We start from the raw sequence: 19938 nt of genomic DNA on the forward strand, positions 1-19938 counted from the left end.
TAGGCTATACCTTAATTAAGTCCACCACAAAGCCCCTCTTCTCAAATGGAGATTAGTTTCCAAACATAAGTAAAATACATTCATTTGCTCAACCATAGAACACAAAAAGGTCAAAAGTTCCCCACCCCTGGATCACAATTGAATCTACCCCAGAGTTACATCAAGTTTAAACACAGCACTTAATACCCAAATGGAGGTCTTTTCTTCATCTTGACCCGAGGCAAGTTCTCAGCAATCTTAGTTCCTGGGGAGACAAGGCTTAGCAAAGCCACAAGGTACATTGCCAGTCCCTTCATGAATTTATCCTCTGTCTGTAGAACAGTCCTAGAACCCCTGAACACATTAGCAAAGCCCTCTCCCAGGATTTCTGTAAACATACAAGAAAATCCTTCTTCAGGGCTTCTGTACCAACAGAAAGGCTCCCAGACCCCTGCAACAACAGCACTGTCCTTCACCAGTGGACAGTATTCATTCTGTCTGCCGGACAGTCTCCAGACCCCTGCAACAACAGTACTGTCCCTCACCAGTGGACAGTATTCACTCTCTGTCTGCAGGACAGTCTCAGGCCTTCTTAACCAAATGCCAGGTTCCAGGACTTCTTCAACAGGACAGTCTTTCACCAGTGGACAAATCTGGCAAAATAACATCAAAACAGACAGACAAAGTACCAGCAAAACAGCCATGTCTCCTCAGTCCTTGGCAGCTCAGGGGGCAGGTCTCAAAAGTCCAGGGCAATTCAAAGCAGCCACCAGCAATCCTCTTAGCCTCTCTCTCTCCACCAGGTGCTGCTTCCAAAAAAGATCTTCCGCCTCTCTCTTGTGTCTCTCCAAATCTACGTCACCAGCTCCTCCCACTTCAGGACTTTCTTTTCACATCAACAAGCCCATCCCACAGGTGGGATTAACAAACTCTGGGTTTTACTACAATCAATTTGAAAACCAAGCCAATACAGGGGAATCTTTAATTGCCATTACTATCACACAAGCCAATCGATGTTTGGGAGTAATTTGGCCCATATGAGTAAATGCATAGATGCAGTGCTGTACACCAAATTTCTGAAAGTTGCCCACTCCTTTTCTGTTCCACTGTTGCCAATTGTGTATTGGCTTAGGTTGCCTTCCAGGTTAGCAATGAACTTTCATGCTAAAAGAATGCTCTAATCTGTTGACATTAAGTCTTTTGATAGTTGTCTTGCTTTGTGGTCACTCCTTTTATCGAATATGACTGTTTATCTTGGAGAGGACATCTGATAGGTCCAGCATTGCCTTCATCATTCTCACATCCTGTGTCTTCTCCTTACAATGACACAGTCTATTAAATGCTAATGTTTGCTGTGAGGGTGCATCTGCAAAGTTTTATTATGTTTAGGTAAATGGAAGACAGTGTTGGTGATGAAGTCATGAGCCACATGAGTCTTCAGTAGTAAGTGACCATCGCTGTTGCTGTTTCTGACTCCATTTCTCCCAAGAACTCCCTCCAGTCTCAGATAATCTGTGCCTACTCTGTCATTAAGTCACCTAGAATGATAAGTTTGTCCTTTTTCAGCACATTGCTGATGAGGGTCTCCAGCTTTTCATCAAATTGTTCTTTGACCGCATCAAGGTTTATCGTGGTGGGAGCATACACATGATAATCGTGGGGTGGAGTTTTCCGCCTAGTGGCAATTGCATTGTCATGAGCCTGCCTTTCGCTCCTTTTAGGAGGCATACAAGTTTGTTGATTAGATTACTTTTGATTGTAAAACCTATGCCAGCTTTATGGTGCTCCCCAGTACTATGGCCACTTGAGAAAAATGTGTATCCTCCTCCAGCTTTGGTAAGCTGGTCTTCATTTGCCAGGCTTGTTTCACTCAGGGCTGGGGTGTTGGTTTTGGGTTTTTTTTTTTAACGAGCTAACTGAAAAACAGTGGGTCTTGAAATGGGAAATATTAACAGTAAATGACCCTGTGGGAAAATTGAGGTTCTAAATATTGCCATTTGAGATTGTAAACCCAAACTTGATTTACTTGATATTTTGTCCTGAAACTAAATTAAGTGGTCTCATTTACAGTGAGATTTATTCTCCTATTAGGAAAGTTGCAGTAAATCATAACTTAATACAAAATACATTTGTTGTTTAGCACTATGCTGAAATATGCATGGATCAAGTAAATCTAAATTAAAATTAAATCTAAGAAATTTGTTGACTATATGATCTTAAATATTTCACCTCTGTTTACCTCAGTTTCTTAAACTATAAAGGGGATAAATGATAGCACCTACCTCCCAGGATTGCTGTTTGGATCATGTGATTGTACAGTACCTGGTGCCTGACACATGGAAGCACTAACCATATGGTAATAAATGTAAGTGCTCTATATTGGTTTTGAATGCAATAGTATAGAATTCCAAAAGTAATAAAATGAGTAAATTTCCATGTAAGACATTTTGGAAACACATTTGACTGAAGTCACCTGACTGGTAATAATTTTTGTCTAATATTTTAAATACATGCTATTGTATATGTGATTATTGTGTTTCTAAAATTGTTCATTTATTGTGAAATTTGGGAAACCATTGTATTAGAAATGCTGCAAGAAAAGTAACTCCTCTTTTTATCTGGATGTTATTAGATTATGAATTAAGTCATTAGATGAATGTGGTCAAAATGCTTGACATTTGTTAAATATTTATTGATATACGTCAGCCAAGTCGAACTGACCTCTAACCTATGGAGGGCTTGGACCAAACGGAGCAGGCTAGAGACAGGAGAGGTAGGAATCAAATAAGTTTAATTTCAAAGTGAGAGAAATGATTTGCAAGCAAGGAGGGGATCTAGACACATATCGGGGTCTTGCCTCTAGTGGGGGGAACCTGAGGCAGTGTGGGGAGATCTCAGTACTTATACCAATGGCTACATGGCTACACAGTGAGCTGCAGCCCTGACAATGAGGGGTAACAGCAGCAATGAGACAAGTCTGATTCATAGCTGGGCTTCATGACCAGAACATGGGGTCTTGTGTTTGCCCAGCTCAGAGAACACCTGGCGCTGGTCAAAGCAATACAGTAATTATGTGATTTTGCCAGAGGGTGACATCATCCAGAGGATGAGCACAAAAGACTGTTGTTATGCCAAGCTCAGGGCACAGCATGCCTGCTGGGCCTTAGCTCTGGAAAAGAGGGTGTCTCCTAATATCCTGACAGGTATATTTGCTTCAAAGTGGATTGGAATAATAATTCGCTGCTGGGAGAAAAGTAGCACAGACCCCTTAAGTTATCCTCATCTGTGAGGGTCTTTCTTCTTAGGTGAGATCACAAGATCTTATTGGCCCTGCTGACAGCCATTCTATGATAAAATTCTGCAGTACTGAAGTTTGAGAAAGGAGGACCTCTCCCAACCAAAGGAGGGAAATTTTCAAGTTTGCTTCTGTAAAGAGTGAGTTTCATCTGAGATTATTTGACTATCACTTATGAAAAATGATAAAATTGTGCCTGTTAATAAGAGGTTGCTAGATGGGTCAGTGAATAGAGCATTCAAATCTGGAGTCAGGAGGATGTGAATTCAAATTCAGCCTCAGACATTTACTAGCTATGTGACCCTGGACAAGTCACTTAACCCGTTTGCCTTAATCCACTGGAAAAGGAAATGGCAAATCATTCTGCTTATCTTTGCCAAGAAAACCCCATGGACAGTATGGTTCATGGGCTCAACAAAAAGTCGGACATGACTGAACAACAGGTTAATAAATAGTCTGTATTGACATTACATCTTTGAGCCAACTTAGTAACACTATACCTTACATTCAAAGTTTTCAATCATACCTTAGGGGTGAATAGGTGATGAAGGTTAGAAGCTTACTATAGTCAGCTTTTTCTGGGGGGATTGAGTCAATTATCATTGATTCACAGCATGTGTGAAATTCCAGAATGTGATTATTCTTTTTTTGTTTTTGGGTTGTTTTTGCTAGACAATTGGGGTTGTGACTTGCCCTGGGTCACACAGCTAGTAAGTGTCAAGTGCCTGAGGTCAAATCTGAACTCAGATACTCCTGACTCTGGGGTCAGTGTTCTATTTATTCACTGTGCCACCTAGCTGCACCTGTGATTATTCTTAAATTATAAATGTAGGACAAATTAGATGCCCTTACATGTGCTCATGTTAAATAAATTAGTTTTGCAACATGAGAAAAATAACAATAAACCAGCACTAAGCTATGATTAGCAAAATTCTGCTATCTGAGATAAAACCTCATGGAACTGTAATTGATACTATTCTAAGTTTTCATTTCAGGATTATTTGGATTGTTAATAAGCCACCATTCACAGGAAATTTCATGTGCTGTCCAAAGGGAGTGTAGTCTGAGGACTACAGGTGGATATCTTTGCCTGGGAAAAGTTTTTTTTATTTTTAGGTTAGATTTATATCAGAGAGGAGGAGGTTGAGGTCCCCCACTAGTATAGTTTTGCTATTTCTCCCTGTAGCTCCCTTAACTTCTCCAAGAATCTGGATGCTATACTTAGTGCATATATGTTTAGTAATGACATTACTTCATTGTCTGTGGTTCCTTTTAGCAGGATATAGTTTCCTTCCTTATCTCTTTTAATTAGATCTATTTTTGCTTTTGCTTTGTCTGAGATTAGGATTGCTACTCCTGCTTTTTTTTTTTACTTTAGCTGAAGTATAATATAGTCTACTCCATCCTTTTACCTTTACCCTGCGTGTATCCCTGTTTTAAATGTGTATCTTGTAAACAACATATTGTAGGATTATGATTTTTATTCCATTTTGCCATCTGCGTCTGTTTTATGGGAAAATTCATCCCATTCACATTCAGTTATGATTACTCTCTGTGTCTTTCTCTCCATTCTATTCTCCCTTCTCCCCTCTCCCCCCCGCCCCCTTATGCTTTTATTTCTCCCTTCTCCCTTCCCCTCCTCAAAGAAGTTTTGCTTTTGACCACTACACTACCTTTCTGGGAAAAGTGTAGGGGATGATTTTGTGTAGACAAAGGTAGGATACTCTTGACTCTCTTTCCTGTTGTACTATTTTCTTTCCAAATAGGAAATGTTCACACCTGGTTAATTCTGAGCCTGGCTTTTGATACCCTGTGACTAAATATGGAAGTGTGCCACATATGGGTTGTCAGATATGACCAGCACCTGGAATTACACTGAGCTAAGGACATTTCTCCCCTCTTGTGGCTTACATCGGGTCCATCTGTGCCTCTGAGGACACAGTCTTGATTTTATCATACTCATGTCCCTTGTGTGGCAGGTGAAAGAGGAAATAACTGAGGAAACAGTGGTTTGATATTCTGAGCATATTGATTGATTAAGCAATGTATGGCAATTGCCTAAAAAACCAGGATCAGACCTCCTTAGATTGGGCATCAAAGGGATGGGGGGGAGGGGGGAAGTAAAGATACAAAGAAAATATACAGTCATAATCTCACAGTTACTCTAAGGAGACAGATCTTGTTAACTATCATTTCATCCAAAAATCCCTAATAGATTAAGCATTAAAAATTAAGTCATCCTGGAGGTCGAGAATCTCAGGATCAAAGTGGGGAACGTTGTGTTAGTGACTGAATTTTGACTTTATCTACAATTTTTGTGAAGCTTAGTTTTAGCTGCTTGTAACTCACCTGATTTTGCAGAAGTCACAATATTACTCTCCCTCCCAATGGTTATCTAACTTAAAGAATGTCAGAAAAAAGTATCCCCTCTCCCTGTCATCTAAGTGTCTACTAATCCCCTCCACCAAGAAGAAACCAGGTGTCTTAATCCCTTTGATTCCTGTTTTCCACTCCTTCCAAATTGTATATTAATTGTTTAGGAACCAAGGTTCTGGGTCTTTGACTACTGAGAGACTTGAACCTAGTTTATTTCTGCAGCCACGTGCATTGCTAAGTAAATTGTCATATGGATGCAACTACCTGATTTTCTTTATTTTATCGTAACAGGCTTCAATGCCAGGTTCAGGAGTTTGTGTTTTATCCTATAGGCAAGAGATAGCCAAATAAATGTTTAAAAGCCAGGAGGCGACACCTTCAGGTCTGTGCAATTATCATAAAAGCTTTCAGAAGGATAAATTGTAGAGTGGACAATGATTAAATATAACATATGTCCCAATTTAACTTAGGTCAACCTAAATACCAACATTTTTATTTGACATGACATCTGCAGATATACCCCAAACTCTACTTATTATTATTCATTCAGTGCTTTAGTTAGCTTAAAAAAAAGTTGACCCCATAAGAAAAAGACAAAATCTACATTTCCCTTCTTACCAAGGTTAGAGTAGAATTAAAAAAAAAAAAAAACCTTTCAGCAAAAAGTCTCCAAGGTTGTCCCCTGCAGATTCTTAAATCTCTTTCTGATTGATTTCTTTCCTATTTTCAGAACATTAAATGATAACTTCAGCCATACATTTATCTTAATTATGGTCTAACTTTGGTATTTAGCCCCTGTAAACACTGTATTGATGCAGTCATATGAGTTCAATAAATCCCAAGAATTCCTCATTAAATTCAAAAGAAAGTGAAATCAATAAGCAGCTGAAACAATGGAAAGAGTATTGGCTCTGAAAGCAGAGGACCTGGGTGACCCTGGGCAAGTCACTTAACCTCCCTAGGCTTCACTTTCCTCATCTATAAAATGAGGGGTTTTGGACTAGATGCTTCTGAGCTCCTTTCAGTCACTAGAACCCAGTGCACAGATGCCAATGTTTCTTACCTATAATGAATCAGTCCCTTAGTGCTCTAAATATAACATGCTAAAAGATGCTAGTAATAGGATCCATAATGTGTATGTATGTACATGTTATATATTACTGAAAGCTTTAAGAGTTCATGAGAAATTTACTCATTTATCTTTTATGTTTATATACACAAGCTTCATTATTATGTTACACTTAGGGTCAGCAGAACTGCATTATGGATTGCCTTTGAATAGGGTCTACGACACCCCAGTTCAGATATTACCTGAAATTTTGACTAGTTATGAAAATTTGGAGAAACCCAATACTTCCATTTTTTTAAACCTTTTCACTGCTTTCCTATACCACAGTTTATGTGCTTATTAACTTTTTATTAACCCCAAGATAATTTTCATTCCCCATTATAAAAAAAGATTACTATCTTATGGAGGTCCTAATTTGCACTACAGTCTGAAGGACTTTAATGGACATCTACTCCAAACTATACACAAAACCACCCCCATTATAACACACCTAACAGGTCCAGCCTCCACTTGAACATACCCAAGGTGAGGGAAACCACTGCCTCTCCAGGCTCATCATTTCACTTTTGGAAGGCTTTGTTCTGGAGTTTTTACTAAAATCAAGTCTAAATTTGTGTTTGCAAAAATTACCACCTATTGGTCCTGGGGTCCTCTGAAGGCAAACAGATCTAATTCATCTTCCATATGACACTCCTTTAAAGATTTGAACAGTTGTCATGATCCCTCTAAGTCCTTCTCTAGGCTGAAGACACCTAGTTCCTTTAACCTGTCCTCATATAGCATGAAATCATGGGTTTTAATCATCCCAGTTTCCTTCCTCTGACACTCTCCAGTTTGTCAACATGCTTCTTATACACATGGTGCCCAGAAATTGAAACAATGAGGTCTAGTGATAAATGAAGCCAAGTGAGATGAGGTCAGAGTTCAGTGGGAATATCACATTCACATTTCTAGAAGACAAGTATGCTATTCAATGCAGCCCAAGGTCGCACTAGCATTTCTTGGTTGCCACACCACACTACTGAATCACAGCAAAATGAAGTCCAATGAAAATGAAAACCCTCAGAATACTTTTCAGAATTTCTGTCTAAAAACCTTATTGGACTACTATCTACCAGGACCTACCTCCCACCCTCTAATTTTCTGCAACATGGATAAGGCTAGTTTTGCCTTGAAAGACAATAAAGCTATCTCCAGAAATTTATTGGTCCAGGAACCAAGTCTTAAATTATACCTCCCTTGGAATGGTTTCTTAGTAGCTTTTCACTACTGTAGAGATGACTTCTTAGTAATCTGAGGGCATAAAATGCCCATTTGTGTAGGGTCTGGACCTTTCTGACTTGGCAGATGTCCCAAGACCTGTCAAGTCACTATACCCTTTTTTGCTAGCCAGGTAAATTGCCACATAAAAAAAGAGGGGTGGGTTTAACATTTACTTATGCTTAGTGCTAAAGAAAGGGGCTATATTTGTGGTTTCATTGGTATAGGGGACTCTAAGATGAGGAGACTCTATATATCAATACAGGTCAGGACCTTCTTTGCAATTAAAAGTATAAAAGAGTTGCCTGTCTCGAGCACTGAGAGGTTAAGTGACTTGTTCAGGGTCTCACAGCAAGTATGGGTTAGGAATAGGACTTGAATTCAGGTTTTCCCATCTTTAAGATCAGACCCACCATGGCATGTTATTTCTTAATTATAGTATCAATAACTCATTTCTAATTAGAACTTACCATGAAGTCTGATTTAAAAAAAAAACACAGAAAAAGGATATATTTTAAAAAAACAACCTGTCAAGCAAGTATTTAATGACAGTGGCTAAAAAAATGAAAGGATAAGAAACTTATTTTTTTTAAGTCATATATGTGAACACTAGTGCATGAAAAGAATGGAAAAGGTAAACCAGAAACCAAAAGAAAACATTTATTGAATCCAAGTCATTGCTTTAATTTTAATATCTACAAGCCAACATGGGAATGACATTATTCAAGAATGAACAGTTCACAAAAAAAAAGTATGCTATAAAGTATGTTATAAAAATGTCCCAATTTTTTTTCTGGATGCTGAGCAGAGGAAATCTGATGAGAGCAAGTTTTGAATCTGCTTTAACTGATAACTGATGGCAAAAGGAAATACAAATATTATAATAACAAAACTTTTTTTGAAAGGCCCAACGACAAAAATTGTGTTGGAAATATTGGCTTCCCTTTTTGAACTCCCCTTCCCCTTTTGAACTCCCCTTCCCCCAACACACTCTCAATCACCGAAACATAACAATTCTGCTTTCCATATATTGGCACCATTTCAAGCCTGAATCACTGTTGTCAGATACTATGTGAGTTAATCTATAACTGGTATTCCCCAATTTTTTAAAAATGCATTTTTATTAAAGTTGATTAGAAACTAAATTCTGGGTAACTGGGCTATATTTTTTGATTAGCTTCTATTTTAAAAGGAAATGCTTTACCACAGGAGAAATGTTTATCCCTTAGACATAATTTAAGTCAACTTTTAAAATGCATTAAAACTTTTAATTAATTAACTGATTAGTTAATTAAAGCCAGCCTCAAAACTATAATGCTTCTAATTTTTCTTCCTAGGTATCAAAAAACTCCAAAAATGTGTGGTTCAACATTTTAGGAAGTTTTTTGATCACATGATTTAACTGTAATCTCCTCCCTGTGACAAATATACACAATATTTTAATATTATCTCTGGAGAGGTCATATAGCAGTTTAGAAAGCTAAGGAATGAAAAATTCAATTCTTGCTCATCAATGGAAGATCACATGTCTTCTGGAACATTTATGCCTTTGAGTCAAGAATGGCTCTATGAGAAGCTAGGTGGCACAGTGGAGTGACAGGGTCTGGAGTCAGGAGGACCTGAGTTCAAAGGCCTCAGACACGATCTCTGTGACCTTGGGCAAGTCACTTAACCCTGTTTGCCTTAGTTTCCTCATCTTTAAAATGAGATGAAGGAGGAAATGGCAAATCACTCTAGTATCTTTGTCAGGAAAACCCCAAATTGGGGTCAAGAAGAGTCAGACACACCTGAACAGGAAGGGGAGGCAAGATTGACCCAAATGCCTATCTTGACATCAATCAAAGAAAGAAAACCCATGATTTTGAAGAGACAATGACTAAAGAGACCTGGCTCTTCCTGCTGTTCTAATTCAACCATTGGGGAGGGGCAAGATCTGCTGCTAGTGTGCTCCTTCTGCCCAAGTGGCAGCCTTTTGCCCAGATAGTACTGCACTCTATGCAATATGCTTTATGTGAATCTGAAGAATTTCAACAGTAGTTATAAGAGAAACAGTGGAAGCAGAGTAGTTGGAATGTAGCTAATAATACCTGTTGCAAAAAGCATTGCTCTTTTAAAGTGCACACACTCTGATAACACTGTATGGAATGACAATGTACAGCAGGGCTGAGTAGGCCAAATGGCTATGGAAAAAAAGCCAGGGTCAGTGGGGTAGGCAGAGATGGACAAGTGGACCATCAAATCAAATCAGTGCAAGACTGCTGTTCCAAAAAATATCGTTAATGACAATGATTTTCTCAAGTCAAATTATAAGAAGCAAAATATTTTAATGGAAAGGTTCTTGGAGACCGTTTGAAATCATGAATCTGAAGAATCAACAAAATATATTTCCAAATATATGGTCCTCTTAACCAAATATATTTCCTAATATATGGTCCTCTTAACCAAATATATTGCATGTGACCACTCTGCAGGTAAAGTATAAATACGGAAGTGTAATCAGATGACTACTTCATTTACAGTGAATTAATTTGTAAATTACCAGGGAAAAGATATTTAGGGCCTTCAGACATCTAGCACTTACTTAATTTGTTGTTTCCGAGGGAACTGAGGTTTAGGTGAAGGGGAAATATGAACACAGTATAAAAATTTGTTTCTTTGTATTTGTTTAATTTCCAACTTGTTCGTGGCACTCTGGTTAAGCTAAATTTTGCCCTATTGTTAGATAACCCTATCAGACAAACATGAATAGCAATGAATTGTGCACATGAGTAAAAAAACATCAACAGAGAATCAAATCATTGATTCTGCTTTAAGATGACCATGATAAGAAGGAGTGGGGATAAGGGATGGAAAAGGAAGCATTTCTAGAATTTCGAGATAGTGCAATATTCAAATTTACTTTTTATAATTTGTGAAAGATGAACATGCTTTGGAACCTGAGCAAAAGGCTTCTTACCAACAGTAAAAAGTCACCCTGTAAATTGTTTTCAATAGTTTCTTTTCTGCCAGGTCAATATGTTGCCATTAGCAACTTAACATGGCCTGGAAACACTTAGAAAAAAAGACAAACCCTGCCAACTATGTTGAGAGGTCCACTGAACTGCTATTAATAACATGGACAGGCAGTTCAACATTCTGCTGATAGTCTAAGAGTCAACATAAAAAGCAAAAAAGGAAGAGAAGGGAAAAAGAAATGTGCAGCTAGAGCAATACCACTTGAAAACTGACTGGATGAAAATACTATCATATGTTATTTACATATGTTACTATACTAGTTTACAATCTTGAGGTCAGTTCTCTTAAAATAAATATACTAAACATTTACAACAGAATGTTTTATGAATGCAAGCTTTTGTTTTATTTTAAGATCAAATAGAACTAAAAGGGACATTGTTTTAAAGCAGCTAAGTAACAAGTTATCTTTTTCGGTGATACAGATGTTGTAGCGCCATACTTAAATTTTCTCTACTAGCAGCAACCTCAGCTGCAGTAAATGAGCAATTTTTATTTCTGACACCAAAGAGGCAATTTCCTAAAGCCAGGCACTGACTCTGCCAGGCTTCAGACAAATGGGAAAATAGTCATGTGCTTGTAGGTCCCAGACTTTCCCCAAATATATAAATAAAAAATTATAACATGTCATGCTTGGGACCTAAAATTACAATAAGAAGTGTGGTGGAGGCAGAAAAGGTTCTTTTTTCTATGAATGAAAAAATTGGCAAACTAGTGCTGTATAGTAGTGATTACAGAAAAGGTCATGCTAAAATCAGTTGCCTATTTATTCAAACTTGAAAATGTTTAAAATATAAAATCACAACCCAGTCTATTACTTATCAATTATTTTGGAAGAAGCCAAACACATGCATGCCAGAGGAAGGCATGACAAAATCCACTTTACAAACAGCTTCTTTGGAGCATAACAGTAACTTTTCACTGAAGTAATCACAAGAGGTTGAACAAGGTCCCATCACATTTCTTTCTTAAAATATGCATGGAAAGTAGTCTCAAGGGCCCCCTCCCCCCCAAATCCCAAACCAAAACAATTTCAAAAACCAAAAAACTCCAAATAAAAACAAAACAGTAGAAAGAAGAGATCTGGAAATTCACATGAACCTGTAAAGACAAGGAAAAAAAGTCATTATTATCAATATTATTATTATTAAGAGAACACTGAGGGCTTTTGTGTTTTGTTTTGTTTTTAATTTCAAGAAGCTTACAATTTCAAAGTTAAAAACCAGACAGTTAAAAATGAAAACATTTACTTCTTTGGGTCTTATATAGATCATAAAGTATAAGCACTCAGAATAATCTTTTTTTTTAAATTGCAATGCATTTTTAATAGTACCTTAATTAACTAAAGCTATGGGGGGGAGGGGTGAATGGACCAAAGTCTTTGGTTAAATTGGATTTACAATATGGCAAAGAACAGATGTCATAAGTGACAGTATTGGTATCCTAACTGCCCTCAATCAGCATAATTTTTGCCAGTCAGCATCAATTTTTAAATAATCAGAGATATAATGCCATAGATACACTCCTTTTATGAGAACTCAAAGATTAAAAATAATACGGCTTCGGTTACTAACTGGCTAATCAACATCTGTTGAATTGATTTGGTTCTTCAAATAGCAAGTTCCATATAAATGGTAGTATCTTTAGTATTTTCTGGTGGTAATAAAGCCTGCATATCTCTTAATTCTGAGGTATAACAAGACTGAGATACTTACTGGAAGGGCTCCCAAGGTTATCCCGCCTTTGTATCTACAAGCTGCATTTGGACATTGGAAGATATTCCACCTCCATAACCTCCCTTGGATTGCATTTGATTCTGTATGGAGCTAACCTAAAAGAGCAAAAAAGGGTGAACTGAAAAAACAAACAAAACTTAGGAAGGCTGGTTAAAAGCAAATAAATAGTTCTCATTTTGAATTCCTGTACCAACTATGCTTGCTATGTTTGCAGAAGGGCATTTCTTTAAGTGCTTTTCTGGAATCTGAAAATTTCTATAACAGGCAAGGCTAGAGAGGACTAACATTTGCTGGTGCATTTCTGTATTTTTCCTGACATCTGATTCGTAATGTTCAACCTTTCTAGGATTGTGTTTTCCTCACCTATAAAATAATAGAATTAGACTAGGTCTTTGAAATTTTCTTGTAGTGATATGATCCTAACTCCTAAAAACATCAGAATTCCCCCCTCCACTATAGAAATTCTTGTTGAAGGTGATAAAAGTAATAACTAATATTTATATAACACTTTTAAGATTTGCAAAGCACTTTTGATAAACTCTCTTACTTGGTTCACACAACAATTCTCCGAGTTAGGTGCTACCATTATCCTTGTTTTACAGATGAGAAAACTGAGAGTGAATAAGAGTTACAGAAGGTCACACAGATGATTGTCTGAGGAAGGGACTGAACTCATGTTTTTCTCAGTCCAAGGGCAGCTAGGTGGCAAAGTGGATAGAGCACTTGGCTTAGAATCAGCAAGACTCGTCTTTGTGAGTTCAAACCTGGCCTTAGACATTTACTAGAAGTGTAATCCCAGGCAAGAACCGTAACCCTGTTTGCCTCAGTCTGTCATCTGTAAAATGTGCTGGAGAAGGAAATGGCAAATTACTTTCCTTTTGTCATCTGTAAAATGTGCTGGAGAAGGAAATGGCAGATTACTTTCCTTTTTAAGAAAACTCCAAATAGGGTCACAAAGAGTTGGACACAACTGAAATAACTCAACAGCTTCCTGACTCCCAAGTCCACTAGTCTGTCTTTAATTAAGTTCACAATCAAATTCAACTTTCTATTTTTCTCGCCAAATGTTTTCTTTCTTGTATAGGAACATGTCTCTTAGGATCCTATAATCGATGACTTAGGGGTGAAAAGGACTGCAGGTAACATCATCTCATCCAGTATCATCATTTTATAGATGAAGAAATGGAAAGTCAGGGAGATTACAGGTCACTTTAGGTCTTAAACAGAGTAGGTGGCAGGTCCAATGTTGGAACTCAGTCCACGAGAGGGCTCTTTCTATGATAGGCTTTCTTTATTCAAAGCTTGCTTTCTTCAGCAACGCTGACTACTTGGAACACCCTTTTTACCACCAAAATTGATATTTAAAAAGTCCATACACTAAAACTCATATACTTCCTTATATGAGAGCCCCTCAGATTCTTATGTAGAGACTATTTTATTCTTTCATATATAATTCTATCATGTAGTGATTTAGTTTCCCAAGTCAGGGGACACAAAAAGGTGCAAATAAGAATTCACAAAGCCCACAAATTCACTAAGTTTGGGGCCCCTTAGTTTAAGAGGCAAACTGCCAAACTCAACCCCCACCCCAAGAAGTGAAAAACAGTATGCTTTGGTCTGCATTCAGACTGCATCAATTCTTTCTCTGGAGGTAGAAAGCATTTTTCATTATGAGTCCACTGGGACTGCTCTGGACCCTCAATGGACCCAAGACACATTAAAGCACAGCACAATAATGGATGTTTACAGTGACTCAGTTGTCAAAAAAGTTTAAATTATGTTCTATATAAATCCCTTTAGGCAGATTAAAAAGTATGTAATATATTGTAGAAGCCTTTGTTTTAAAATAAATTTAGAAGTTACAAGATTTCCAGAAGCAAACTTTAGTTATCTGGAAAGTTCACTTATGTAGAAAATAGCATTTCCCCAGGATGTCAGAGAGCACATGTGAAATGTTACTATATAAATGTTTCCTTATTTTTTTTTCTTTACAAGGAGTGAATTTTATATAGCAGACCAAACGCTTTAGTGTCAAGGTGACCGGTGGTGAAGGGGTTAGGTCCTCCTCTTTATTTTTCTTCTCTTATTCCTTTTCCTTCTCCTTATCATCATGACCTTCCTTTTCGTCATCTTCCATTTCCTTCTTCTCTCTTCTCAGCTTTGAAATTTTCACTCCAACAGATTTTTTTCCCAGTAGGCAGCCATATCCCATTTCCATTTTCCCCCTCTATTTTAGTCTTCTCATAAGGTGGCTTGCCAATTGCAGCAGTATTATTGCATAATTCTCTTCTCTGCACCCCACCCCCACAACCTCTCAGCCAGATTTCCAGTGGTGTCTTGCATTTATGAGATGTGCCGAGGCAGACATATACAATAGGGAGCTAGAAAGGGTACCCATTACAACAGTTTTATGAACCTTCCATTCCATCTCCCATAATTATGCTTTTGCATACGTGGTACATTGTGCCTAAAAAGGATTCCCTCTTAGCCTTTACCACTTCCTACCGGAATCTAATTTTGATTTGGTCTCTTTACCTTCAATCTCTTCTCTCTTCAATCAGTCCTTTGAAAAGATTCCAAAATACTCTTTCTAAGGCATAAATCTGACCATGTAACTACTCTATTAAAAAAAAAAAATACCTTCAGGGGCAGCAAGGTGAATAGAGCACCAGCCCTGGAGTTGGGAGGACCTGAGTTCAACTATGACCTCAGACACTTAACACACAAATTAGCTGTGTGACCTTGGGCAAGTCACTTAACCCCAATTGCCCAGCCTTCCCCCCTCCAAAAAGCAAAAACAAACAAAAACTCCTCTTCAATAGCTACCTACTTCCTCTAAGACAAAATGTAAATTCTTTTTCACCTCCTTATTACAACCATTTTTTTTGTTTTTTTTTAAATAGTATTTTATCCTTTTCCTCCAATTACCTGTAAAAAATTTTTTTGAGTTCCAAATTCTCTTCCTTCCTCTTTCTTCTTCCTCCTCAAGACAGTAAGTAATCTGATACAGGTTATACATGTGCAATCATATGTAACATATTTTCATATTAGTCACTTTGTGGAATAAAACTCACCCTCCCCCAAAAAAGTGAAAAACAGTATGCTTTGGTCTGCATTCAGACTCTACCAATTCCTTCTCTGGAGGTGGAAAGCATTTTTCATCATGAGTCCACTGGGACCACTCTGATTGTATTGTTGAGAATAGCTAAGTTATTCACAGTTGTTCATAGTACAATAATGCTGTTCCTGTGCACACTGTTCTCTTTGTTCTGCTTACTTCACTCTGCATCAGTTCTTGTAATTCTTTCTTGGTTTTTCTAAAATCATCCTTCTCATCATACCACAACTTGTTCAGCCATTCCCCAATGAATGAGCATTCCCTTAGTTTCCAATTCTTTGACATCACAATAAGAGCTGCTAGAAACATTTTTGTACATAAAGGTCCTTTTCCTTTTCCTTTGATCTCTTTGGTATACAGACCTAATGGTGGTGGCATTACTGAGTCAGTTTGTTAGTGCTTTGGACATAGTTCCAAATGGCTCTCCAGAATGGGTGTATCAGTTAGTTCTCTACTCCACCAACAATACATTATTGTTCAAATTAAAATGCAAATTCTTTAGCTTATCAATAAAGGTCTTTTACAACTTGCCTCTTACCTATTTCTTTAGTATTTTAAAGTTAGTCAATAAGCATTCACTATGTGGCTGGCACTGTGTTGTGCTGAGAAAAATAAAACAAAAATAAAGACAGTTCCTGCTTTTGAGAAACTTACATTCTAATGGGGAAAGACAAGGAATTTGAAAATCTGTGTGGGAGGAAAAAGTGCTTGTGCAGGGGTATGGTGGTGAAGTTTGAAGAATCAGGAATGGAACCAAGAGAGGAATGAAGGATGGCTACTCTCGTCCCTTCCATAAAATATAAGTTCCTGGAGGAATTTGCCAATGAGAAGATGGGGGAAGTGTTCTGCAATGGAGGGATCTTTAAGAGTGAGAAGGCAGGAGAAGCTTTTTTTTGGTAAATATTTTTATTTTGAATTTGATCAATATTGATAAACATGAAACATTTCAATATATTAAGAAAAAACAAAAAGGAGATTGCATCTTAAACTTCAAATGTTTACTTTATATTTTAGATAAAGAGATGATAGTTTGTTTTTTTCCCACTATGTACATCTTGGTTATTGTTTTTGTTTTCTACCATTCAAATTTAACATTACAGTTTCAACACTGTTCTGCTTCTCTGTGTTCTCCTTCAGAACTTCTTTATATTATAAATATGATATAATAAAAAACATAATAATATAATAATTCTATTACATCTTTATTTTCAATGATTTGTTGATGTTCTTTTCTTCCTATTTTTACTTATACTGTCTCTACCCAACCAACCTTTCTCAAATATTCCCCTCCAAAAATGAAAAGTAAAAGCTCTCCCTATAACAAATAAATACAATTATGCAAAACAAATTCATAATTGACAGTATCTGAAAAATGTATATGCCATTCTATGCATTCCCTAGTGCATTACTTTTTCTGCCAAGAGTTGGAAAACATAATTTATCATCAGTCTTCTAGAGTCATAAATTGGTAATTTGTTGATCCCAATTCTCAGGTCTTTCATCTTTCTTTACAAAGTTTAATTATTTCAAATTTTTTTTCTCTTGGTTCTGCTTACTTTAGTATGTATTGATTGGTATAAATCCTCTCAGGTTTCTCTGAATCCTGTTCTTTCATCATTACTTAAAATGGAATAATATTCATTCACATACTATAATTTGTTCAGACATTTCTCAAATGTTGGGCACCTTCCAGTTAATTACAACAAAGTATTCAATTGGATCACTTCTCTCCTTCTTTAATTTCTTTGGGAGTATGAGTCTAATAATAGAACCAAGGGATATGCACAGTTTAATGATTTGGAGGGTACAGTTCTAAATTGCTTTCCAGATTGCTTGAACCACTCACTTCATGGCTCCACAAGCAATGGACTGGAGTGAGCGCATTTCCATAGCCTCTTCAATAATTGTCACTTTACCTTTTTTTTTGGTCACCTTTGCAAATTGTAAGGGTGAGAGAGCTCCATAGAGTTTTGTTATTTTACATTTGCCTTATTATAAGTAATCTGGAGCGTTTCAAATAGTTGTTGAAAGCTTGAACTTCTTTTGAAAACCACCCGTTTTGGGGCAGCCAGGTAGCACAGCGAGTAAGAGCACCGGCCCCATTGTCAGAGGATCGAATTCGGGCTCAGACACTTAGCACCCACCCAGAAACACCTGGCCGTGTAACCTTCAGCAAGTTACTTAACCCCAATTGCTTAAAAAAAAGAAAAAGAAAACCACCCATTTCTATACTTTGACCACATATCTATTGTAGAATGGCTTGTTTATATATTTTTAGCACTTCCTTTTATAATTTGAATATCAGAACTTTATCAGAGAAACTCACTGCCAAGATATGTTCAATGTTTCCCTTTCAATTTTAACTGCATTGATTTAACTTGAGAAAAAACTTTTCAATTTTATTAATCAAAATTGCCCACTTTATCAAATGATCTTCTCTTATCCCTAGTTTAAGGATTGTTTCCTTAATCATACTTGTGAAAGATCATCTCCTAACTTTTTATTATATCATCTTTTATATCTACATCTCATATATTTGGATTTTATCTTGGTATGTGGCATAAGACCATTTATCATTTGAAGAATGACATTCTCATAAATATGATAAATTTAAAGATATGAGACCTTTATCTGAGAAACTATCTATAAACTTTTTTCCTCAATTTTCTCCTTTCCTTTTAATCTTGGCTACATTGCTTTTCTTTGTACAACCCCTTTCTAACATAATGTATATTTTATACATTTTATACCCTATAATACTCTCTCTTATTTATAAATTCTTTTCCTATACATAAATCTGACAGGTAATGCTCCATTTTCTTCTAATTTACTTATGCTATCTCCCTTTCTGTCTAGGTAATGTATCCATTTTGATGTTATCTTGGTAAATGGTGTAAGATAATGGTTTATACCTAGTTTCTGATATATTGCTTTCTAGTTTTCTCAGCAATTTCTACCTAATTTTCTTATCCCAAAAGCTTAAATATTTACATTTGTCAAACACAAGGCTACTATAATCATTTATAACTGTAGACTGTAGATTTTTTCTATTCCACTGACCAACCATTCTACTGCTTAGCAAGTACCAGATAATTTTGATAATTACTATCTTTTAATGCAGTTTAAGATCTGGTACTATAAGATTTCCTTCCTTTATATTTTTTTTCATAAATTCCTTTGATATTCTTGACCTTTTCTTCTTCCAAATGTTATTATTTTTTCTAGCTTAATAAAATATTTTAGTAATTTAATTAGGATGGTACTGAGTAAGTAGGTTAGTGTAGGTAAAATTTTCATTTTTATTATATTGGCTTGGTCCACTGACAAGTAATATTTCTCCAATTACTTAAATCTTACTTTATTTGTATAAAAAGTGTTTTATAATTATGTTCACACATAGTTGTTTATATAGCAAAGAATTTGAAGGGGTTTATCAAATTACTGGATGAAATGACACAGAGATACAAAACCTACTAACAGTTCAGAAGGTGTCTCACCTTATGATGCAAATTGTACTTCAACAATCTGCTCTCCCAGTGGGCCTACTCAGGGAAGGTGCTCTTTGACCACAAGAATGAGACCCTGGCCATCACAGTTCAGCCTGGAGAGGGGAGCAAAGCTACTTTCAGTGACATGCAATCTCTGTCCAGAGGAATGTTCTTTTTCAACCGTTTGTTTCATTCTTTCTTTATGGTCCATCGCAGAATCTCCCTTCAGATGCCTGGCTGAATTTGATGTCTACATGGACATGGTCAATAGAAGAAACACCATGGACATGATCCTCAAGGTGGATGATTCCCAGCACTACCAACGGTTCATCCTGCTCACTCCATAGAACATGAGCTGTCTTCCCCCATGTAGGCTGAGAAGAATACTCCAAATGTGAGACCCGGGAAGAGGCCAGAGAGCCCTGCCTTTCCAGCCAGCCAATCAGGAAGAAAGAAGAAGAAAGTAGAAGAAAGAAGAAGGAAGAAGAAGAAAGAAGAAAGAAGGAAGAAGGAAGAAGGAAGAAGGAAGAAGGAAGAAGGAAGAAGAAGAAGAAGAAGAAGAAGAAGAAGAAGAAGAAGAAGAAGAAGAAGAAGAAGAAGAAGAA

At 36.9% G+C, this 19938-nt stretch overlaps 1 protein-coding gene across 2 annotated transcripts in view; it reads right to left on the reverse strand.

Moving 5' to 3' along the window:
* Window positions 1–8617: 8617 nt before the first annotated feature.
* CDC42SE2 (CDC42 small effector 2) overlaps window positions 8618–19938 on the reverse strand; it is a 173464-nt gene continuing 162143 nt past the window's right edge. For both annotated transcript variants that reach the window (XM_069088090.1, XM_069088089.1), the window contains 2 exons: window positions 12707–12822; window positions 8618–12092 (listed from right to left, as the gene is read on the reverse strand). In XM_069088090.1, the coding sequence (XP_068944191.1) occupies window positions 12724–12822 (99 nt within the window). In that variant the 3' untranslated portion in view covers window positions 8618–12092; window positions 12707–12723. The remainder of the gene's footprint in view (window positions 12093–12706; window positions 12823–19938) is intronic.

The sequence above is a fragment of the Petaurus breviceps genome, unplaced genomic scaffold (genome assembly GCF_028583685.1).
Source record: "Petaurus breviceps papuanus isolate PSGF00001 unplaced genomic scaffold, PetGlider_PUasm1.0 184, whole genome shotgun sequence".
Classification (NCBI taxonomy): domain Eukaryota; kingdom Metazoa; phylum Chordata; class Mammalia; order Diprotodontia; family Petauridae; genus Petaurus; species Petaurus breviceps.